At 38.4% G+C, this 24,712-nt stretch overlaps 1 protein-coding gene across 3 annotated transcripts in view; it reads right to left on the bottom strand.

Moving 5' to 3' along the window:
* ZFYVE26 (zinc finger FYVE-type containing 26) overlaps nt 1-24,712 on the bottom strand; it is a 48,757-nt gene that overhangs the window by 23,786 nt on the left and 259 nt on the right. For 2 of the 3 annotated variants that reach the window (XM_032227599.1, XM_032227580.1), the window contains exons 2-21: nt 23,685-23,966; nt 22,864-22,942; nt 21,802-21,891; nt 19,280-19,820; nt 18,159-18,289; nt 17,276-17,440; nt 17,034-17,122; nt 16,148-16,308; nt 15,532-15,744; nt 13,510-14,163; nt 12,820-12,906; nt 11,409-11,477; nt 9,661-9,809; nt 8,469-8,667; nt 7,025-7,288; nt 6,787-6,897; nt 4,850-5,014; nt 4,316-4,543; nt 3,820-3,925; nt 392-1,131 (exon numbers count right to left, since the gene is read on the bottom strand). In XM_032227599.1, the coding sequence (XP_032083490.1) occupies nt 392-1,131; nt 3,820-3,925; nt 4,316-4,543; nt 4,850-5,014; nt 6,787-6,897; nt 7,025-7,288; nt 8,469-8,667; nt 9,661-9,809; nt 11,409-11,477; nt 12,820-12,906; nt 13,510-14,163; nt 15,532-15,744; nt 16,148-16,308; nt 17,034-17,122; nt 17,276-17,440; nt 18,159-18,289; nt 19,280-19,820; nt 21,802-21,891; nt 22,864-22,942; nt 23,685-23,875 (4,432 nt within the window). In that variant the 5' untranslated portion in view covers nt 23,876-23,966. Of the gene's footprint in view, nt 1-391; nt 1,132-3,819; nt 3,926-4,315; nt 4,544-4,849; nt 5,015-6,786; nt 6,898-7,024; nt 7,289-8,468; nt 8,668-9,660; nt 9,810-11,408; nt 11,478-12,819; nt 12,907-13,509; nt 14,164-15,531; nt 15,745-16,147; nt 16,309-17,033; nt 17,123-17,275; nt 17,441-18,158; nt 18,290-19,279; nt 19,821-21,801; nt 21,892-22,863; nt 22,943-23,684; nt 23,967-24,610; nt 24,692-24,712 lie in introns of those variants that run through there. The other variant, XM_032227589.1, reaches the window with a different exon arrangement.

The following is a 24,712-nucleotide window of genomic DNA, read 5'->3' as shown; positions in this document are numbered from 1 at the left end:
CTCAATCAGATCATCTGATAGAGAATGAGCCCGTTGCTAGATTTTACGGCTGAATGAATATAGAGCCTAAGTGGCGCAGTGGTTAGAGTGCAGTACTATAAGCAACTTCAGCTGACTGCTAGCTGCAGTTTGGCAGTTCAAATCTCATTGGCTTAAAGTTGAATCAGCCTTCTATCCTTCCGAGGTGGGTAAAAGGAGGACCCAGATTGTTGGGGACAATATGTTGACTCTGTAAAACACTTAGAAAGGGCTGTAAAAGCACTATGAAGGGGTATATAAGTCTAAGTGCTATTGCTAATGCATTTTCCCTCAAAAGCTAGAAGCTTAAATCACTCATTTGCAACTTTATATCCAAAACACTATTATTTACAGAAAGAGTATAGATTTTTACCATCAGCTGTGGCACAACTCAATACAGCATCCCGTACAGTGACCAGCTCTTGCATATCCTGGCTGTAGAAATCCAAGATTTTGAGGGCCCTGGACCAATCCCTTGCCGTGAGAGCTTGCTCAAAGGCCTCCATTAACACTTCAACAGCCATGGAGGAATGCAATCCCAGGAAAAGCAACGAGATATGTGACTGTCCACAAAGCTCGCTAGCCAAAAGGATTTCTTTATCCTGAGGATCCTGTAGAGGCTCGAACATAGTAAGGAGAAAAGTTTCTAGGAAGGGGAATTCCTGTAACAATATTTCACACTCTTTGGAAATCTGATCCATAGACAAGGGTGCTTCCCTTTTCCCTCGGAATTCAATCCATGATAAACTCTGTTTGGGTGGCTTTGGCACTTTTAAGGCAGTAAGACAAGCCAGGGTAGCTATGAGTTTTGACTGGGATTTCAGAAAATTGAGGGTGGAAGCGGTGAGTGAGTGTTGGTTAAGTTCAGGCAGAGAAGAGAGGGGATTGCTCGAAGTGTTCTCAGACTCCATGGCTGGATTATGCACTGGAACCTCAATATCTGGCAGACAATGATAGGCGTGCAAATGTGCTAGGCTACTGATGTTTGTCAAAAGGGATCTAGTCTGGTTGCTTTGCATGTTGGTGCAGAGAGGCAGTGGCTTACAGCAATAGTTGATAATCACTTGCTGCACATTTAAGTTCAGTTCTTCTTTAGCTAGCAGCAAAGACAACCTGCAGATTTGAGAACACATAAAAATAAATTTGGCCTTATATTATGCATTCTCTCTCTCTCTCTAACATTACACAAAAGGAAAAATGGTTATGGATGAGTCTATGTCACCAAATGAACATCAAACACCTCCAAATAATAATTAAACATCTAAACACATACCGTAATGATTGAATAAACAGGGGAATGTAGTCGAACTGTCTGTGATTAATCATAATTTAACTGGAACACTCTCTTGGGATTTTGTAAAATATTCCTTCAATCTTTTAAAAACAGGATTTCTTTTAAAAAACACACATTAAGCTCTAAAGACATACTCCGCAACTGTTACAAGTGGACTTGGGGGAAAATGTACATATTTATCTTCTTGTTTTAGGTGGAAAAAAATTAAATATTGAAAAATGTCAAACACAATTAATTAATCTTACAGCCTAGAGCAGATTCAGTGCTGATTTATTTATTTGTGATCTCCCACCCCTCTCAGGTTTAATACAATAAATTATAGAACACAATATGTGTGTGCAATAATCTGATTTTAACATTTCCCATCTTAATGATAAGTACTTCTATATTAAAGACTGACAGATCAGAGCGGGGATCATGCAGAAATGTATCTTTTTATTATGCTTTTTTCACTATGTCATAAAGATTATTTCAGAAGATTTTGTGCTATAAATAACGTATATTAATTAAGAAACTCATTTGATATTCTCTGCTATAATCCCTACTTTATCTAGTATACAAAAATAGACTTTGAAAAATATTTTATCTTTTATCATAGCATCTAACATTATCTCCAAATAACATAGTGACTTTAGTCTCAATTCTACATTTTAGGATTATGTACTAGGACATGTGTAAATTACTTTGTCCAAATCCCATACAGGAAAATCACATTAATGTTTAGAACAGTTAAAACAAAGTTACAGTAATCCTTGACTTATGACCACAAATTGGGATCGGACTGCTAAGCAATGCAGTCATTAACTGAGTCGCATCCAATTCTACAACTTTTTGCCACTTTAACAGGTGTTAAGTGAATCACCGTAGTTGTTAAGTAAATCACATGGCTATTATGTGAATCCAGCTTTTTCCATTCCCTTTGCTTGTCAGAAGCCCCCTGGGAAGATCAGAAATGGCAATCATGTGACCACAGGATGCTGCAACTGTTATAAATACAAGTCAGATGTCAGCAGGGGTGGATTCCTGCCGGTTCTAACCAGTTCGGTAGAAGAGGTTCCACAAATCTACCGTGCTGTTTAGAACTGATTCCAGCCGCTGCTCCACGCCCTCGTTCTCTTTACCTGCCCGCCCACCTGCCACTCGCTCCCCGCGCCCATCTGCATGATGCTTGCCCCACCCACCGCTCACTGATTGGCTGGCTCACCAATTGCCCCGCCCGCCTCTAAGAGCCCTATCTAAGCTCATTTACCTTTTTTCCTGCTTGGCTCTCTATTGCTGCCTGCTGACACCAAGGAGGCAAGTAAGCTGCAACTAAGCGCGGGGCAGGAGGCGGGGAGGCCAGCTGGAGCCACCTACCGCGGCCCTGCACTATAAGAGAGTCCGGTGAACTTTTGCAGCCTTGCAAGGATCCCGGGCTCGCTTATAGCACAGGGCCGCCAGCAAGCACAGGCATGGGGATGGCGAAGGGAACTTATGTGGCGCGGCTGGTGTCTTTGGCAAGTTCGGGGACCCCGCAAGGCCTTTGCAAGGTCCCCGGACTTGCCTAAGATGCCTGGCCACCAACAAGCACGGGCGTGGGGGTGAGGATGGCGGCGGGAGGTTACCTCCTAGGTGCCGGCCGTACCGTGCAAACTACTGCCCATCGCCCCACAAGTCCCGGGAGAGGAGGTCTGGCTGCCAGCAAAGGACTTCCACTGAGGCAGCCTGGGCGGGCAAAAGAGCGAGCGAGCGATAGAGGATCAGAAAGCTCTTTCGCATTGTGCGGACGGGCGCAGGGAGTGAGCGAGCGGCGACCAGATGGGCAGGAGGAGGGAGCGAAGGGGTGGGCAGGCACTAGAACAGGTTCTAAACAGCACAATAGATTTGTGGAACCTCTTCTACCGAACTGGTTAGAACCGGCAGGAACCCATCCCTGATTTGCAGTGAATTCATCTCCAGCAAAGTCTTTCTTTTCTCCAGCACAGTCTTTCAAGATAGTACACAATTACCAAACTTTATCAGGCTTGGAGAGTGACCAGGCCGATATCTTTCAGACCCCGCAATACTTGGCAAGAATGCAGGAGTAACCAATTGTTTCCTGCAGACACCCCTGACCTTTCACTCTTCTTTTATTCCCTTTGGGAGGGGCCATTCACCGTCCGCCTGTGGCCTTACTCCCAAGTCGACCCTTGTTCCTTAACTGTTCCCTTTGTCCAGCAACTCTGTGCATGCACACACTGGGAACAGGCTCCAGCTATTCGTCTGCCTTAGTGATGTCTGATTACAAAGGTAGCTGATAACTGTCAGGCGGTCCTGGCCCTATCTCTGCCTCCGATGCAGAGCACTCATCAGAGATTTTCCCAGACTTCAGGACTGGCCCATGTTCTCCCAACCTCCCCACTGTCCGAATCTGCTGCCAGCTCTGCTGGCTGATGACGGGCCACAACACAGTTACTAAAGAAGAACTACCTGTAATATTTCCAAAGAAGCATGTTCAGCCACTGAGCACCTAAATGAAAGACCTTTACCTGTCAGGAGCAATCTGTTTCTCAAATAGAAGCTGGGATAGCAAATGAGATGGACTTTGTTGGAGCAAAATGAATGGATTTCCAACTTGGATCTCTGCAGATTGATCTAGAAGCAAAAAAAAGTTATTAAAAAAAGAATGTATTGGTTTCAACTTTGTCTCATTCTATGTCCCCAAACTCATCTTCCACATTTCTTGCCATGCAGTAATGCTTAGAGTTTGTTATGATCTTTTTGCAGTATTCCAATTTCTGTTACACATCTGCAAATTAGTTTATAGATTTTACCAAACTAGCTTAATAAAATATACTTAAAATAGCAGAATAGTTCGGTGTGGACTCATATATAGGCAAAAATGAATGCAATCATTTGAAGTTCCTATTTATTAATATGCTATTTTTATCCACTCTTTTATTGATCTGCTTTCTTTCATTACTAAAAGTGGATCTTCTTGAACTAAACCTACATACCTTGCTTCAATAGGGTGCAATCTCTCACCTATTTCTGGTGTGAGGCTTCGAAAGATAATGGCAGCCAGCTTGTTAATATAATCAAAAAATATTTGTACATAGGCAGTCTGCCCATATCCCTCTGGCGTAGTCACAGCATATTGGTCCAAGATTTTTAAAAGATGTTTGATTTGACTGCAAACTGGATGTGCCTCTAATTCTGCTGGTTTCAGAATAGCTTGTTCTACCAAAGAAGCAAGCATGTTTCCCTTGGAGTCTGTAAAAACAAAAAGGATTAGATATTACAAATCTGAGAAATCCAACTCTTTCCATCAATAATAGATTTGCAGTAATATTGAACTGAAAGAATTAAGGAATGGCTATTGTATTTATATTTTTATATTGCAAGGATTTAACAGTTCTTTTATTGATTGAAATGTTAAATCCCATTTTAATTACAAATCTATTTTTGGAAGCTGCCTTGAGCATTGTGTAGGTCAGGCATAAATCTAAATACATTTCGTACCAAATAATAGAGTTAAACATTCATGAGCAAAAAAAGGTAATTCGCCCGCATATATACCTGAAAAACTATCTACGTGTGCCAGATTTTGCAGGATTTCATCCAAGCGTTGTGACAAAACAAGCTGATTAGTAATACAGTCCGCAGTGAGATCTGGGTAACAGGTCTGCAGCAAATCCACTATGCTGCAGTGGAAATTACAACTTATTTTCTCATCAGAAATTTCTGTTAGGAAACAATGGGAAAATTCATTATTATAAATATTTCAGTCTTACTTGTAGCACTAAACACATATGCAAAAACATATAAAATAAATTAAATGTCATGAACGGGGTGATATGATGGATTTTTTCAAACTGTCCTATAATCAGTTCTCTGTGTAGTTCATATACCAGAATTTACAGTTCAACACTGAGAGGAAGAGAAAGAGGAGGAGGAGGAGGGGGGGGGAGTTGAATCCACACATCTTAAAGTTGCCAAGTTTGAAAACAAACTTTCCAAAAAGGACTACTAAACGTTATCTTCCACTAAGTACCATTCTGGCAATTCCCCACTGGCAACAAGGGAACTAACGGGTAATCAAACAAACCAATCTTGGTGCTGAGTCTTTTTAACTGCTGAGCTTATATTTTTGTATATGTAAGCAAAGAATGGTTTTGCTGATACCAAAGACATCTATGTTTATAATATAGGTTGTAAACCAGTCACTGTTGAGGGATTCTTAATGGTGATCTTGAAGTGGGGATAAGCCTAAATATAACTGATTAATAAAATGGGAGGTTTGCATCTATCTATCTATCTATCTATCTATCTATCTATCTATCTATCTATCTATCTATCTATCTATCTATCTATCTACATCTACATCTACATCTACATCTACATCTATCTATCTATCTATCTATCTATCTATCTATCTATCTATCTATCTATCTACATCTATCTATCTATCTATCTATCTACATCTATCTATCTATCTATCTATCTATCTATCTATCTATCTATCTATCTATCTATCTATCTACATCTACATCTACATCTATCTATCTACATCTATCTATCTATCTATCTATCTATCTACATCTATCTATCTATCTATCTATCTATCTATCTATCTACATCTATATCTATCTATCTATCTATCTATCTATCTATCTATCTATCTATCTATCTACATCTACATCTATCTATCTATCTATCTATCTATCTATCTATCTATCTATCTATCTATCTATCTACATCTATCTATCTATCTATCTATCTATCTATCTATCTATCTATCTATCTACATCTACATCTATCTATCTATCTATCTATCTATCATCTATCTATCTATCAATCAATCTATCTATCTATGCATGCATGCATGCACGCACGCACGCACGCACACACACACACACACACTCTACCAAGATTCTATAATCCAGTTTGGCTGAATGCCTTTTAATTTTGTTGTCTTTTTTTGATGGCAGACAGAATTTTATAGGAGCTTGGGGCAGCAGGGAAAACAATGATGCAACACAATGTCCAAAATTAAGTGCTTGCATATGGTATCAGAACACAAGAGTGAAAAGGCAGGGGAAGTGTTGCCACATTATAGAACACATCCTTTTTCCATTGCCATGGCAAGCTATGGATACCTGTGTTTACGTCTCACTTTTGCTAGCATTTCAAAATATCTAGCAATAATGATAACTCAAATCTTACATACTGTAAGAGCAAGGAAAAAGAAAAACACCTTAAAAAGTAAAAGTGTTAAAAATCTGAAGAAATGAAATGAAACTAAAGTTAAAGGAATTACGCAATGAATACAATCAAAACAGATCCTCAGGAAGAGTAATGAAAAACAGAAGCAAAAAATAATTATTATTCATGAGAATATGGCCACTTAAAGTGGCCCCAATGAGCCACCTTATGAAGCGGTGCTAGAACACAGCTGTAAGAATGGAGAATAGTGTAAGTGTGAATGAAGTAATGACACTAAGCAAAAAAATTACTTGATTTGGGCTGTCCTTGTGGTATGTTGATAATTTTACTTATTTGCTGGAGAACTGCTGGGAAACCTTTCAAGCCATAAGGGTTCTGGTGAACGGAATCAAGTCTTCTGCCTGTTATTAGATATAAGACGACAACCCATGAAGACAATATATTAGAAGTATATACGCACTTTACTACTGTTTTCCTTATTTAACTTTTTTGAATTTTTAAAATACCAAACAGAATAGGGAAATTTACCTTTGATTTCAAGGCTATTCTGCAATTTTCTCTCTGCTGTTTCTAAGAGCTGCTTGCAAGTTTTCCATAAATTGCACTGAGTAGTTGCCAAATCGAATATGGCCATAGCAGAAGGACAAAGATCTTCCAGAACATTATTCAAAGGGTCAGTACATTCCATCTGGATGCTACTAGTCCAGAAGTTCTCTTGGAGCACGGGTTCAAGGCTTTCTGAAGGGGCAAGAAGCTTATCCGTAACATCTGAAATGGAGTAAAACACCATCCCTTGGGAAACCAAAAATGAAAGTTGCGTTAAAGGATTTGGAACTTAACTTATTACAGGTTTTCAGTCTTGAAGCCTTTTTTAGATTTTCCTTCCACTTTGCCTAACCTCACAAGTTCATTTGCATACAAAAGACAGTGCCATTGGATTTCTTCAGTTTCTAAGTCCTTACTGTACTTCTCCCATTTCAAACTGATTCGGGGATTCCTTTGATCTTATGGCAGGTGTGGATAGGGAATAAAACCCAGGAAATTCCAATAGCAACAATCTGAATTAAGTCCAGAGCTTTGATTTGCTTTGGTTTGTCTATTACTATTACTATTATTTGCATGCATATATACAGTATATACACAGAAGGTGAATGAGGGAAAAATGAGGAACAGATGCCAATGATAGAGAAAACATGCTTGAACTAATAACTTCTAAGATACAGTGATACCTTAGTATTCAACTGCTTTGAAACTCATCGAATTTGGTACGCAAAACATTTTGAGGCAAAACTTTTGTCCTGATACTAATCGTTTGTTCGGTACTCATTGCACAAGCCAGACTTGTTGGTGTTAGCTGGCATGTGACTCATTGTTAGGTAAGCTCCCCGTTGGGAGAGCGAGTACAATAGCTCATGGCACTCAGATCAGATCAGCCCAGCATCTAACAAACAGAGAGCTAACAGTCATTCTGGCTCCCTCTTATGGCCGATTGAGGAAAACAGCAACCAATCACATTTTACAGCATGATTTAAAGAAACAGATACAGCATTGTTACATGATTTATATATTGCCAACCCAACCGTTAGATTATATTCCTAACACTCATTACATGGGAAAATTTTGGTACTCATCATTTTTGGTACTAATTGTGCCTCCCGGAATCAATTAATGATGAGTACCGAAGTATCACTGTATAAAGAAGTAAACCTCTTCTTTACTATAATACTCACAATATCCCAAATCTGTCTTCCATAATCAATTGCAGGGAGAGAAAGAGATTCAACATTTATCTGTGCAACTTCTGTCATTAGACGACATACAGCTCACTAGCTATCTATGCTCACTTTATCATTCAATCTCATTTAAAAATAATAGATAGCAAATTGAAATTTAATTCTGCTGAAGTTACATATGTATCATATTTATGTGAAGCGTCATTTCCCAGGGCCTCATTTGAGTAACCACATTTTACCAGCAGCTGCTGCATTTCCAATAGCCTGTAGAGTGGAACGGCCACTGCCGGTCTGTTTTAGGATTCCAGATCCCTCCGATGACTGATGTTCAATCTTGTGTTCCACTTTTGCTAGCTCCCCAATCACTTCTTGGTAACGCTCCAGGAAAATTAGTTCACCGTAGGAAGCAGACGTTTCCAAATCAAACATAATAGCAACCTGATATTACAGAGTTAAGAGGCAAGGTATGCTTGTTAAGTAAGATTTTAAAACATATTTAATTCTTGACAAAAAAAATAATAATAAGCTCAACTTTATTCTAATAAATCTTTCTAATTTCTCTGGAAGGATATAGTCAAAGAAGTTTTATAAGGCATGTATAATATTTATAATTTATTAAAAAAAAGGTCTGCTGGGTAATTCAACCTTCCCCAATTGCCTTTAATTTTATTATAACATTAAAAAAAAACTTTTTTAAAACTTCAAGAAATTATTGTCTATCTGAATGGACAGATCTTTTTTTTCTGAAGAAACAATGCTAATAGGTTTTGAAATGTTCCTTTTCTGCCATCAAATACACACTCGTCAAAAATTCATCTCAGTTTTCTCAATTAGCACAGGTGAAAGAGTGCAGAGAAGAGCAACAAAGAAGATTAAGGGACTGGAGACTAAAACATATGAAGAACGGTTGCAGGAACTGAGTATGTCTAGTTTAATGAAAAGAAGGACTAGGGGAGACATGATAGCAGTGTTCCAATATCTCAGGGGTTGCCACAAAGAAGAGGGAGTCAAACTATTCTCCAAGGCACCTGAGGATAGAAGAAGCAATGGGTGAAAACTAATCAAGGAGAGAAGCAACTTAGAACTGAGGAGAAATTTTCTGACAGTTAGAACAATTAATCAGCTTGCCTCCAGAAGTTGTGAATGCCCCAACACTGGAAGTCTTTAAGAAGATGTTGGATAGCCATTTGTCTGAAACAGTATAAGGTTTCCTGCCTAGGCACGGGGTTGGGCTAGAAGACCTTCAAAGTCCCTTCCAACTCTGCTATTGTATTTGTATTTGAAAACAGACTGCTTGGAGTATATAATGCACAAGGAGTAGATCAGAATAATGGGATATTAATTTCTAAACTTTCTGTGGAGAGAGTAGAAATTTATAGTAATATTCAGGAATCCAGCTGATTTCTGTCGATTGAGTTTCTGTGCCATTACCTGATGAGCTTCGACGTAATTTTCTTTCAAGATGCATGCAACAAGAAGAGATTCTGGTGGGGAAAGCATGGCTGGGATGAGGGAATTCTCTGGAGGCTTTATCCAGTATTCTGCATCACTGCAGTCAGAGGATACACCAGCACTGCCTTCTAAAAACAAATTAACAAAAAACGCCGGATCCATTATTAGGTTCACTTCACTTCCCCAAGCAAAACACCAGTACAAGGAGGAATGGTTTTAGAGCAGTCCCTGTTGTCATCAGATGGTTGCAAAATATAATGGGAAAATGTAATTTTGTTTGTTTTGATTAGTTATAAAGTATAATTGTCACTTTTTACAGTTGCTGTTTCCATAATATCAATGAATGAATGAATGAATCTGTTAATTATATGTTTGAAAGCCACAATACCAAAACAGATTGAAAACTGAACTGACAAATTGTCAAGCATTTACAGAAGATGAAAAAAACAGCCATAATTTAGAAACCAAAGCTGCCATTGGAAATACAGGTAGTCCTCAACTTACAACAGTTGGTTTAGTGACTGTTCAAATTTACAATGGCACTGAAAAAAGTGACTTATGACCGTTTTTCAGACTTAAAATCTTTGCAGCATCGCCATGGCCGCTTGATCAAAATTCATATGCTTGGCAACTGACTCATATTTGTGATGGTTGCAGGGCCCCAGGGGTCACGTGATCAACTTTTGTGAACTTCCGACAAGCGAAGTCAATGTGGAAGCCAGATTCACTTAGCAACCGTGCTACTAACTCAACAACTGCAGTGATTCACTTAACAACTGTGGTTAGAAAAGTCGTAACATGGGGCAAAACTCCCTTAACGAACGTCTTGCTTTGCCACAGAAGCTGGGGTTGTAAGTCGAGGACTACCTTTATGCAAGAGAAAAGGCAAAGCCTCTGAAAGGAGGAGCATGGGTAAAGCATCTCTTTTCAAACTCTTAATGCCAGCTTGCTTGCAGGACTTGTTCACCTGGGCTGCAAGCTGCCTTTTGTCTATTTCCACAATCACACAATCTTCTTGGTTTCACTTTCTTCCAAGCAACTGTACGAACTTTGCAAATGAACAGGTGTTGTGGCCTGCCAGCAGCCAAAAATGCTGGCAGCAGATTCGGACAGTGAGGAGGTTGGGGAGGAACAGGGACCAGTTCTGGAGTCTGGGGAAGGCTTTGATGAGGGCTCTGTGTCGGAGGCAGAGAGGAAGCCAGAGCCGTATGCTAGTTATCAGCTGCCTTCAGAGTCAGACATCAGTGAGGCAGACGAACAGCTGGGGCCTGTTCCCAGTGTGTGCATGTGCAGAGTTGCCAGACGAGGGGAACAGCTAAAGAACAGGGGTTGACTTGGGAGTAAGGCCACAGATGGACGCTGAATGGCCCCTCCTAGAGGAAATAAAAGAGGAGCGAAAGGGGAGTGGAGTTTGCAGGAGACAATTAGTTTGCTTAATAGGTTCGTGACTCTCCAAGACTCCTTGCCAGGTTTTGCAGATATCGGTCTGTCAGCTTTCCAAGCCAGATAAGGTCGGTGACTGTAAATCCTCCCTCGAAAGACTTTGCTGGATGTGAATGAGCAGAATTCATAGTAATTAAATAAAAGGGTCAGAACAACGGGTTGCTTTAATGAGTAAACCTGAGTATTTTGTAAAACACATTTGAAGATTTTACAAGCTCTCTTAAGGTAAACGTTCCTGAGACAGAAGCAACGTGGGTTTCCATGATAAGAAAGCTCTTCCATACCTGATGTGCTGGTGACACTTAATTCACTGCTGGAGCTCTCCTGTGATGAGTTTGAAGTTCTTTTGTGTTCTGAAGCAGGGGGAAAAAATGGGGGGGGGGGGGAAGGTGAGTGAAGCATGTCACTTTATTTTCATTGCAGCATCTACAGACTAATTGAGAGATGAGTAGTAACACTAAACATTTTATCCAGTCTAGATAAATTCTTATATTATTACCTTGGGTTGGCTTAGAGAATTCGTATCCAGAGTACTGTAAATTGCTTTGTGTTAGGATAATCTATACTATTTTATCTAATTTGTACAAATTGTTATTTTATACCCTGGTCTTGTATATTAACTTCATGACAGCACAGCCATTACCCAAAATATCCAATATTAGTCTCCAAACTATGCAAATACAAGATATAACACAGGAGAAGGAATATTTAAAATAGTCTGCCTTTAAACAAAATGTTTTACAGCAACAGCTTATCTTATATTTGGAGGGCTTTGTTCTCCCTGATATTGTCTATACGACAGTATCTTATTATGTTCATGTAAAATATAATCATACACATGGAATCATGACTAGTTCCCACCCTGTTCTTTAACTACTGCAGGACTAAGTAGCAATTTTCTTATATCTAAGAAGCAAATTCACTTTAAAATTCAGCTGCAGCAAACACAACTTGGTTGTTTTGGACAAAGCAAGCTCCTTCTTAAGCATTGCTGAACGGTATTTCCAATCCAGCTATTCTGAATGTTTGGATTAATCAGAATCTTTTGCTGAATGAGAGATAGGGAGATAGGAGATCCCAAGAGTTTAGATCTAGAGAGTCTATTCGGAAGCATCCGTATTTTTAAATTTTTATTTGTCTTTGCATCTAAGTCTATAGTGAATACTAAATATAGTATATTTTTTCTCATTTACCCCCAATTTAAGATTGCAATTATGAACCAGCATTGGTTGTAAGATACTGTAGTGAATAAAGAATATGGTCTTGAAAGACAGTAAGGCAGGGCCCCTCCCCCTAATTCCTATGAAGTTAAAAGGGAGAGAAAAGGTAGCATGTTGAGGCTTGCAACATCCTTTTATTAAGGTTGTTCTAATAAAAGTAGGGTTAAAAAAAGCTTTAGGTCTGCACGGTGTCTGTGACTAGTTTGCCCCCTCTTTTATCTTCATGCGAATTAGAGAGGAGGAACGTCTAAGATGTTTTCGGAGACCATTTTCTTGGCCTGGGCACAAGTGTCATTTATCTGATCATGGCATTGGTAGTGGGTCTTCCCTCTGTCCTCCAAGACCATCTTCATTCACTACACAGTTATAATATAGATAAATGATCAGAGTCCAGAACCATGAAGTTCTGACTAGCAGAAGAAGCAATATATCTGTGACAGTGATATAAGACTCATAGCTATTTCTACCATTTTACCTGGCTTTTGTCTTTGAGACTGTGTGTGCTTTTTCAAGGATGCTTTGGTGAAACTATAGTTTATTCTAGTTGGACCACGATGACTACCTGCAAAAACACCATTAAGTTGTTGTATAATTGCCGTTTTATCACAATATACTATATGTTAGATGAAAGCAAAAAAAAGATATAAATATTGAGAGTGCTCTATCTCTATTTGGGTAATTCTCCTTACAGCTTCTTTGTTTTAAGCAGAAATATGGCTGCGTTGTGTGATGCATCTTAGCCAGAAGAATGAAAACTCATCATAATCAGGCTTGCACCAAGGAATACATTCTGATCCACAGCTGTCTTCTTTTCAGAGACTTCTAAAACTTAGTTACATTCAAATATATTTCGCTCAGGTATGCTTGGGGAAGACAAAATGAACTATTGTAACACATCATCCTCAATATCTGGAGTACATCATACAATAGGTTTAAAGGCCCACACAAGAGAGATAACATTTTGTAATACAATAGAAATACATCACGCTGCTGTATCTTCTCCCTGTTCTTTTCCAAACCAACTTTATTTTGTAGGCTCATCTTTACATGGATCTACTTCTTGACTTTCTGCACAGGATCTAAAATTGCTTCTTTTTAAGCTGTCACCAAGAGAAGCCCCTATCCTTTTTGATAAGAATGAACGAAATCTCTTAATAATTCTTACCTGTGTTTTTGTTGCTGAGCACTATTCTGTGCCGCCACTGAGCTTCAGAAAGATACTTGGAGAGTTGCTGCACACGGCTGTTAAAGCTCTCCTTATTTACAGATAAATTCAAGCTATCTAGCAGAGCCAATTCCACCGTAGGGATGTGTCTTGAATCCCACACAAAAGAATCCTCAATTTCTTTCAGATGCTCCATGAGCATTTTGAGAAATATTTCCAAGGCTTCCTCATCCACTAGAAATCCACATATATTACTGGTGAAATGTTTCAAATCCAAATAGCTCAGCCCAAAGGAACCACAATTTATGTTGCTTGATTCCAAATTGAATAATGCTTGGCTGCTCTTGGTTGCAGAGAAAGTGGGCGCATGGACTGTCATCTCAGGACTGACAGAGTGCTGAGGACTTGGCGTGGTGGATGAATCTTGGCTAGCACAACGCTCTGCTCTCTTGCCCAAATGGCTTTTTTTCCTGAAGCCAGCATCTTCTGCATTATCTTCTTCTTGTGGACTGACACCGTAGAGATCACTTGAAGAAACGAAGAGCAAAGAGAATATATTTTCCAGGAGTTCCAACCTTAGAGGAGAAGGTACGCTTCTTAAATAATTCTGACACTTGGAGAGATAGTGAGGAAAGAGACTTGCATAATCTGTATCTGTGAAGACAAAACAGTTAAGTGAACAGATTCAGTATTTTTCTCCAATCAACAACTCAGTTTGAGAATAGCTGAAATAAATTTGGCTGACTTTCCCATAATGTAGTTCTCTGTGATAAAAAAAACATTTTTTTGCCTAAATTGTTCTTGAAATTAAGGAAATTATATCCATTTCCTCATTTTCTATCTTGTATGAGAAAAATCCTACAGCCTTGGGATCCTGGAAGGAGCTATATCAGTGGTGGGTTTCACATGTTGTTACCAACTGTTTGCCCCACATGCACGCACTTCGCGGGTGCAAGCGCCCCTTCCATACATGCACCCAGCCTTCCGCGCATGCACCCATCTGCAATTTCTGCTACCGGTTTGGGTAAACTGGTCTGAACCAATTGAATACCACCTCTGAGCTAGGCTGCTTATGTGGACTAAGCTAAATAAACACAACCAGCCCAAATACAGCTCTGAGAATTATTCATAAGGAAGTGGGAAATTAAACTGTAGAACCTTCCTTGTTGTACCCTGGGAGCTGGGCCATAGCTGTAGTGGGAAAGGCTGATCTCAATATAACGAAGAATATTCTGAAATTCAGGGGAACCTGAGCCCTAAGCATCTGATTCTTTTACTGTTCTTATAAACTATATTTTCTGCAAAGCAGAAATCTCTTCTAAACTTTAAAAATTTAATGTTTGACCTTTTTATAGAAATGCCCATACATTTTAAAATTGAGATTTATAATTGATTAGACTAGAGATTGGGAATCTACAAGTTGCCATTTTAGTGTGCACCAGGTTGAAGAAAGTTGGGCTAAATAGTATCATTTAATTAGAGAATGCTACAAATGATGTGATCCATGATGTTTTTTCTGCTGAATGTGGTTATTTTCTAATTCTATAATTTAGTGTCACTCCCCAAAACTTTGGACACCCCACAAATACATAAGTTGGATAAAGGAAAGAAAGTACAATATTTGTGTACAAGGGAGCTGTGGGGGTGCAGTGGTTAGAATGCAGTATTGCAGGGTAACTCACTGCTCACAGTCAGGAGATTCTGACCAGCTCAAGGTTGGCTCAGTCTTCCAAGTCATTAAACGAGGACCCAAATTGTTAGGGCAATATGCAGACTCTCTAAACTGCTTAGAGAGGACTGTAAAGCACTATGAAGCAGTATATAAATCTATGTGCTATTGCTATCCAACGTTATCATCAGAATGTGCTGTAATACTAGAATAGATAATATTTGCAATGACTAACCCTGAGTTCTCACTGAATAAAATTCTGAACATTCAAAACAAAAAGTTCACTTCAAATAGAGCTAAAGGCAGGATGCATAAAAAAGCAGCGTAAAATTTAATTACAGGTTCTACAAGACCTGGGTAGAGAAGTTGACTGGGAAATTCATTCTTCTCCAGAAGTTTATGAGGGAGCTCAGTGACAAAGTAGTTTGCACAGTGTCTGCAATTTGAACCTCTGTGTGATTTGACACATAATGCATAGATGGCATACTTCATGGCACAAAATGCCTTGTAAAGAGTAAGATTATGCTGTTGACTCAGAAGGCGAACATCTGGCATCACTGCTGAATCTAAAATAAAAGAGAAGACACACAAAAGCAGACATAAGTTAACATTGGCATGCGTGATTTTTAAGACTCAACAGCTGATAGCTAATAAGTTCATAGTTTTAAAACAAAATCCTACAGCCTTCATCTCAAGGACCAGAGGTTTCTTTGGTTTTCTTCTGTGAAAAAGGAGAAGTAGTTTTGATTTCAAAGCGGGAAAGTTCATGTTTTACCTTCCACTATCCTTCATCATCCAAAGCTAGTGTTTCCTGGTAGTTTCCAAATTCAAGAAGGCCTCAAAAAAGCCATAGCAAGGCTAAGATGAGCAATACAACTTTAAAACAAGGGAAATAGGACCAAACATATTTAAGTAATAAAGAAGACATTTTGGCCAACCACATTACAATTTACAATTACATATATTTACCTTGAACTTTTGTGTACTTAGTTGGGATTTTTTGGAAAAGCTCAATTACTGCTTCCTCATTCAAGGCTAAGAGGTCTGTAAGTTGGTACAGAAGGTAAAGGGAAGAATGGCATTCCAAACTATGAAGATGCTGCAGAAGAACATTGTCCGGGATGCAATTACTATAGAAGGAAGCAAGCATAGTTTGAATATCAGCAAACGCTGATTTCACCTCTGGATTTTTTTTCTAGATAAAGATACACAACATTCCCAGAGTTGATTTTAGTTAGTCTGACTAGTGTCTTTTTTAGCCCTTAGCTTCAAGAACAATTTAGGCAACATGTAGAATACAAAAAAATATTAGTGACAAAGGCAGACCTATATATATATATCAGAACAGCCACATGGCAAGATAAGCAGCATATAAATTTAACAAGTAAATAAATAAATAAATAACATACTGCAGTTCTACAAAATCGTTTGTTCACTTAGCAGGAGCCTACAGAATACATATGATGCACCGACAATTTAACCCTGCAATACAACTACACCAAAGGTTGACCCCATCACATTACTTATAGGATACAAATTTGCTTAAGTAAGCAATGATGGAGATAGATACCTCCATAGATAACAGAAACAGAATAATTAAACCAGCATAGCAGAATGAATGCATGGAGGAATGGATGTATCTACTCTAGTAAAAAAGTATAGATGAGAATTGCAAGGATTGCAACTATACCCAAATACAGCTACTAGCCTTTTCCATTCAAAGCTACAGCCAGAGACCAAGCATGCACACGTGTTAATGGACAGTACTCTCATTGTGTTTCAACACCAATAGGTTTGACTGTGGGGGAAGATCTTTCACCAAAAAAATAAGCCAAATACTCCCATGCTGTGTTACCTATTCTGCTGTATGCACCACTCAAGAACCTCCACCTGGGCACACAACCCATCACAGAAGTCTTTTAATACAGAGTCATTGTAGAAACCCTGTTAAAAACAAAGGGGGGAGGGGGAGAAATCATCTTCTTTAATGCTTGCTCCGAAAAATGAAATAAAGAAGGAAATGAGCATGCTCTCTGACTTCTCTTTTGAGAAACAAACTGGGAGCAAAAGTGTACTTTCCAACAATGTCTGACTTGCCTGAGATTTATGTAGGGTCTGCAGCAGCATCTTTGCCGATTCTAAGCTGCAACACTGCGTCCAACCAAGCAATATCAGGAGGCGACTGAGGTAGCTGAATTCCTGTGTCAGTAATCTGCTGAGGCTTGAGAAGTCTTCCCTTTTCAGTAAAGTTAATGCTGTAATCTATAAGGGGGAAAAATGACTTCTTTATTCTAAGACTATGGAATGCTGGAATTATGGCTGAGAGATGAAAGTATAGGTTTAATATGCCAGAAAACGCCCTGTAGATAAAATCAAATTCACACATTCTGACATACATTTGAGCTCTTTTATTCATAAAATAGAAACTGGTATCACCTGCAAGATTATGTATGAAAACAGAAAAATTGGAGAGAGTGGAGAGAACTGCATGTTATTCTTCCATCGATGAATAATAATGGAAGATCTAAAGATGACCCTGGTGGAAAAACAGGATAATATTCTGAATGAAAATAATCCAGGGAAAGCATACTCTTGAGTAGCTTTGAAATGACTATAGGAATACAGGATATATGGAAAAAACTCATTTACAGACTTGTGTTGACATGTATGGAGCAGAGTCCATGAGTACCCACCTTAAGGCTGTGCAAGATTGAACAATTCTGGAATAATTTATGCCAGAGAACTCCAGACTGATCTTTTTTCCAATCTGGACCACGTAAACAGCCAACATGGGAGGTTTCTGGCCTATTTCTGGTTTAAAAAAATTATAAATACCACTGGTTCCTAAAAGTAGAATTAAGTGCACTGTCTTGCTTTTTGTTTCAGGCAGCAAAATATCTCAGGACAGGTTTAGCTCTGAAATAGTACTGTTTACACAATTAACTTGTTCAACGTTTCTTATGTCTCACTATGAATTTACCAGAATTTGTTCCAAAAAGTGTTTGTTGCTGCTAAGATAGTAGAAATAAGCAGCTTTCCAAGAATAAGCATGCTCATGATCCAAAAACAATGCCATCACTACCCGTTCAGCATCCGGATGTTCAGATGTACCTGGAATATTCAGAAGTATAATTAGTTTCGCATATAATCAACACACAGGAGATTTATACTGGCAGTGAAAGGAATTATTTTATAGAACTTTTGGTACTTGCAACGGCAAAAAGTACAATTTGCCCAAACACAAGAGGCAGGGATAAGAAGAGCAGCTGTTCTTGTCCTACTACATTCAGTTCTGTATTGTTTAATCACCTATGTTAGTAACAAAGACATTAATGATCTGTGGCTTATTCTATATACAAGTTTTAGCTATCAATAAACTACCCATAAGCACTATTCTTCCTTAGACCAGCAACTGATTTCTTCAGCTGATCTAAATATATTCGCTTCTTACTTTGTCTAAAGGACCAGAGTTTAGTCCTCTTCAAATTATTATATCAGGTATGGACCCCCTTAACTTTCATGAAGTTCTCCCCAGCATACTATGGTCGTCCCCTTGAAATTCAGGAACAAAATGGCCAATTTTTGGTATTGCAAGTTTGGGGTGTATGTGTGTATGTTATTCCTTACTAAAATAAGAATGGAAGTGAATAGACTCTGGGAGGTAGCATGCATCAATTAGTAATCTAAAACAATCTCAAACCTCAAAATTGTGCTATAAAAATTCAGTCATCCCCCCCCCTCCCCATTTTGGAGGCATAATTTTGAGCTGGGGTGTTTTTTGGGGGGAGGGATTACAGCATAGAAATTGAAATGACTTCCTGTCTATTCCATCCTTAATTCCCCCCCAAAAAATAGGTGGGGAAAAAATAAGCTCTAGCTCTTCCTGTGAAATCATCAAATCCTTCCTGTCATCCAGCTCTTCATCTGCTCACTGAATAGTGGCTTCTAATGCTCCAGTAATGGCTGCCGATTCGTCAGCCTTTCAGCATCAATTCAGATGATCTGGAGGGATGGGGACCACACAGAATCCTGGCGAGGGCTGGACAATGCCCCTTAGCCATAACGTGCAGTTAGAATTCAAGAGTATACAACCACACCAACCTTTGCCTGGTAACTTTTGACTCAACAGTTTTTCTTTCATCTTCTCAATAAATACACTGCCAAAGAGACTAAGCAAGGCATGGCTGTCTTTTCGTAACATGCAGCTGAGTAGCCTCTCCTCTCTAAGAGGACTCTGCTCAAACCAACAAGCATCCAGAAGTTCTCTGCAGAGGAGCCTTAACTCTCTCGTCTGATTGTCCACCTTCAAATTCAACATACTCAGGGCGTTATAGATTTCATCTGTGACTTTATTCCCCTCTCTCTCCAGTAATTCTGGATTTAGCTGAAGACGCTTCAAACATTTGAGTGAATCCCAAAGGAAGCTGACAAAAACGTTCTGTGGCAAGCCACTTTGTATTACTGAAGAGCTACATTCCACAGGATCACGCTGAAGTAGTTCCAGTATCGATTGCAATTTCCGGGGAGCCTGCAAGAGCATTTTTTGAAGAGTAGACATCAGCTCCACACCAAATTTCTGTACTGATCCATCTCTTTGTTTCCTATGCAACAAATGATTGTCCTCAAATGCTTCATAAAGTTCCTTAAGGGGGAAAAATAGCTAGATAAGAACATTTTCTTCCATAAATATATTATATATGAAAACTATATCAAATACATGTTAATGGTCAAATGCATTTTCTCAGTAGAAAGGAGAAAAAGCCCATATCATGTAGAAACCAAAAGTCTGTAGAGATTCTCAGTCATCCAGGTCATGGTTGCCCCAAAAGTGCTTTTTCTGGAGGCAACTGGACCACTCCCCACTATCGTGTCAGAGCTGAAGAAGCTTCTTGGGTGAGAAGTGAAATGTCTTAAAAAAAACCCAAGAAAGTCCAGTTACCTCAAAAAAAAGCATCTTTGGGACATGTAGAAACCAGTACCTACCTGTAAACACCTATTTATTTGGCAGTTGATAATGTTGCAGTTAGCTGGATCCCCTGGTCCAGCCCTATGATTATGAGACAGCCTCTGGTCTCCTTATTCCCAAAGGTACCAATACAATATCAAAGAGGAGAGATGAATTGAAAATTTACTTGATTCCCTCCAGGACAACAAGAAATCTTCATGGTACCAGACGGTATTACAAAGGGAACCACTTAGTTCTTCTACTAATTTTGCATTCATGGTTATTTAACATGAATGATATTGATAGGATGGTAGTTCTGAGTTTGGCACCATCTAAATGTGCTGGACTATAATATTCAGATAGTGGTTTGAAATTAATGAGAATTCTAACTCAATCCTTCAGGATATTACACTGTAGAAAACAACACTGTGATTAGATGTAGGGATATTGGGATAAATAATTGAGTATCAAACAAACACCCAGAAGAAAGTGGTGTCACTGTCCTTGCTGTGGCAATTAGTCACACTAAAATAATTCAGTTAAATGCTTAATAAAAGAGGTAGGGTTTGCTATTCTGCTGCATATAAGAACAGGAGAAGAATATTCTATAACCTGGAGAGGACACAGAAACAAATCCAGAAACATAAACTTCTGACTGTGAGAGACTATTGAAAAAGGCCTCTCTTGGTGATCTAAGTAACCAGGCAATCAATCCATCCTGATTTTATAGTTATTTCATGGCCTATCAAATGTAGCTGTCATAATAATCTTTCGCATTAAAACTTTGGATAGAATTGAATTGCTGTTGAAAAAGACAAATATGTTGAGGATTATTAGTTTAAGTTTATTTTATTGATTAGCCACTGGGCCATATTAAAGTGCAGAGTTCCAGAGACAAATGTAAAGAGTATTAAGAAAAGGAACAACAACAAAAAAAACAAATAGAACTGTCAATATAATTCCATTGTGCAACAGTATTTGAAAATTCTGATTGCTGCACTTTGAACAATAAAGTACTAAAAGTAAATATATGGAAAAGGCAATCAAAGCGATCAAAAGGCTAAAACAACTTCCTTATGAAAAAGACTTATATATGGAATGCAGATGGCATATAAGAAGATGTGTAATAGGTAACATTGGACAGGTAATGTTACACACAATAGACAAAATAGAAAGAAAAACATTTCTTTCCCTCTCTCAAAATACTAACTAGAGCTGTGGTTGAACTGAACTGTGGGAGATCAGAACAGAACAGATTTAAAAAATTACTTATTAACATTGTGCAGTCAAGGTCTATGAGTCACTATCACATGATATAATGTTATTTAACAGTTTGAAGAGTCAAGATAAATCTAGGGAGCCATCAGTTGCTGGTGATATGCAAGGTGGCCATAATTTTTTCCTGTATCAGAGGCATTGTATTTCTCAACAATGGATCCTCAAAGAAATATGTAGGAGGATCCTGATAACCTCAAAGCCTACAGTAGAAGGCTCCCTTGGTTGGTCACTTACATTTTTACAGTAAGTGTAACACTGAACAAATTAGCACTCTTGTCTATCCAGCAAAGTTCATATTATATTAGTGTTCTGAATTCACATCCAGCCTGTATGCACTATATACTGTGTTCAGACATGTCTGCAGTGGAAACAACCTGTTATCTTTAAAAAGGAACCACACCTTTAAAACACCAAATGGGACATCCTTTTCCAGTTCTTCTAGGAGAAGCAAGAATTCAGTTTCTCTTTGGAGAACTGCTGGGACAGTTTTCTAGAATTATTAAAGAACAGATAAGAAAATGTAAGAAAAATATAGCAAGTACAAATAAGAATTGATACATACATTGTGGTATATAGTTTCAGATGTTTAACACCCAGCAATATCTATCTACCGTGATATTTCTCTAAACAAATGGACTGCAGTTTTATTTGCAATTGCTCCCTCAACTACTTACTGGTATATGAACCCACGTTTGGCTCAGATTCAAGGGTTCCACTGATTTTAGGTATGCATATAGTTGGGGAAATTATGTTTGCTACTCCCAGATTATTTAATTAACTTAGAAAACTGCTCAATTTCTCATTAAGTGAAGAGGTGAATCTGCAATGGCAGCTTTGCAGTCAGGAATTGCACATTAGACTGATTTTCAATGCACAGGAGCAATACAATTTAAAAATATGAGTACCTTTGCAAAAATTCAAGAGTGTATTCTATTATGAGAATTACATTATAGGAGTATTGTATATTGATACAGTAATTATATTATTAGAGGGTATTTTTGCCGTTGACCTCTGGTGACTGCTAAAAGACCCTGAGGTTTTATGGCAAGAGTTTGGAAGTGATTTACCATTCCCTGCAAGGGAACCCAGCTGGCATTGTGTCTAAGGCTTGTGTCCATGGTTTCCTGGATACTAACCTGATGACTTAACCATTACACTAAATTGCAGCTTTTTAAAAAAAAAATGCATTTTTTTCTATTGAAGCAATTTAAGTAAGAATGCAATATGCCTATTTTGATTGCAATCCATTTTCCTTTGCATTGTTCAGAATTATTTGCTGAGCTTCTTCCTAGCCAGCACTAGTTTAGTTGACTTATTTGGCTTAGGGTAATTGAAAAAAAGTCTTAAGACTTATTATTGTAATTACTCCAAAGTTGATTCTTATATTTCATTGCTACTGCAAAATTTATTTCTATCTTGGATATAGTATTTTTCTACATAAGACTAAAATGTTTGTCTTTACCTGTTTGTGTGATAGCCATTCCTGCAATACAAGCAGCCAAAACCAAGCAAGTTTTTGAGGACTGTGCTTTGATTCACTCCTACAAAAATAACATGTAATCAAGAATACTATATGTTTTTTTTAAAAAATACTCTTAATCATGTTTTAAACTGCAACCATAGCAGGAATTACACAATAGTCCAGAAAACTGTAATTCCCACAATTTCACCGTAAGCACACATTGTAATCTCACTCTTCCTAACTTTCTACGATCTCAGTCACTTGGACTTCTTCCATCTGCCATAACTTTTAGAAAATCTGCAGCAATTGAGCCAATTTAATTCTGAGAATAAAATAATGGAAAATATTTTTCCAGGGTAACCACCAGGAAAGTGATTTCCCTATGTGTTCCATTAGCTTCCAAATTCTATATACTCTAAAAATGTAGTAAACCATTTAAAAGCTAACATGCCGTAGTATTCAAATCTTGTGAATATCAGTATGTTAGCACCACCAGCAGATTTAAAACTCTGGAGTTTCTTTAATTCCTGAAAAATATTCCACATTAGTGCTAAGCATCAGAAAGACTGCTCATTCTGCCTCTAACCACAATATGCACGTTAAATTCAAAATAAATTTTAGCTGGTCTACATGGAACAACATGAAAAATAATTTCAGGCTATATTACATTAAAAATCTACCTGCAAGATAAGCAATCACACTGAAAGCAATTAAAAATTACTTGTCCATATGCATGTACAGGATTGCATTATTACATGTTATAAATGATGAAATCCTCTTTTCACACTATTTTCACCCATTTGTGATTGAATATAACTTACCTCAAACGGGAAGGGCAGATTATCAGGGCATGAAGGATTTTTTCAACCTTTTCAGAGCCATCATCTTGCAACTGCTGTAACTGAGGGACACAGGCCCGTGCAAGTTCCCAGTCTCCCCTTTGCATACATTCAGAGAAGAACCAGAAGAGTCGTTCAAGTGATGCTGCTTCCTCCCTACCAAATGGATACATTTTCCTGCTTCAAAAGGCAAAACCTTGATTCATCAGCTCCTACTTTTAAATATATTTCATATATATACAGCTCTTGCTTACAGTGTATTTCCTAAAATGAAAAGATTTTGGAAAAAGGGAAAAAAGAACTTTAGTCTTTCTCAAAAGTTTTAGCCAGCTAGAAAACTACAGTAATTGTTTTTTTTTATTTAAAATTCTAAATTCACCACTCTCCCTTGTAGCTCAGCAGGTGGAGAAAAGTTTCTTTATTGACTGATTCCCCAGTCATTTACCAACTTTCCAAATCCTGACTCTGCCAAAATCTGCACCAAAAATCAATAATAACTTGCAAAAACATCCTTGTTTACATACTACTGATTTCCCTCAGCAGAACTACTTAGCTAATTCTGCTGGGAAAGTGTGTACAAACAACGTTTGCAATATTATTTTTGCAATTAGGAGAAATTGTAACTAGAAGTCTTCATTAAATCAAAATTTCCAGGCATCTATCCTTCCTGAGGTCTAAATGTATCCAATTCACATGGTTTCCACTTCTTCAACAAGTACTCTGAAATAAGTCCTCTAACTCTAGCAGACTGGTTAGCTCCCATAAAGACTTGTTTTTCCTCTGGCTCTTGGCTGCCATCTAGTGGTCGTCCAGACTCCGGCAGCCAGATGGGGTGGTCCTACACCTAGGCAAAGGAGGAATACTGTAGAGCTTTGACATTAAGCAATGCCCCACTGGGGTCTGACTACCTCAAAAACTTTTCGAAGCCGCACCCTCATGAGTAAGCCGCCGTCTGCATCACAGCAAACGCAGGAAATAACAGGGGAAGGTCTGCCCGTCTGGATTTGCTG

This window comes from Thamnophis elegans, chromosome 1 (assembly GCF_009769535.1).
Source record: "Thamnophis elegans isolate rThaEle1 chromosome 1, rThaEle1.pri, whole genome shotgun sequence".
Lineage (NCBI taxonomy): Eukaryota > Metazoa > Chordata > Lepidosauria > Squamata > Colubridae > Thamnophis > Thamnophis elegans.
Note: the sequence above shows the minus strand (reverse complement) of the source record. Positions and strands in the feature narration are given on the sequence as shown.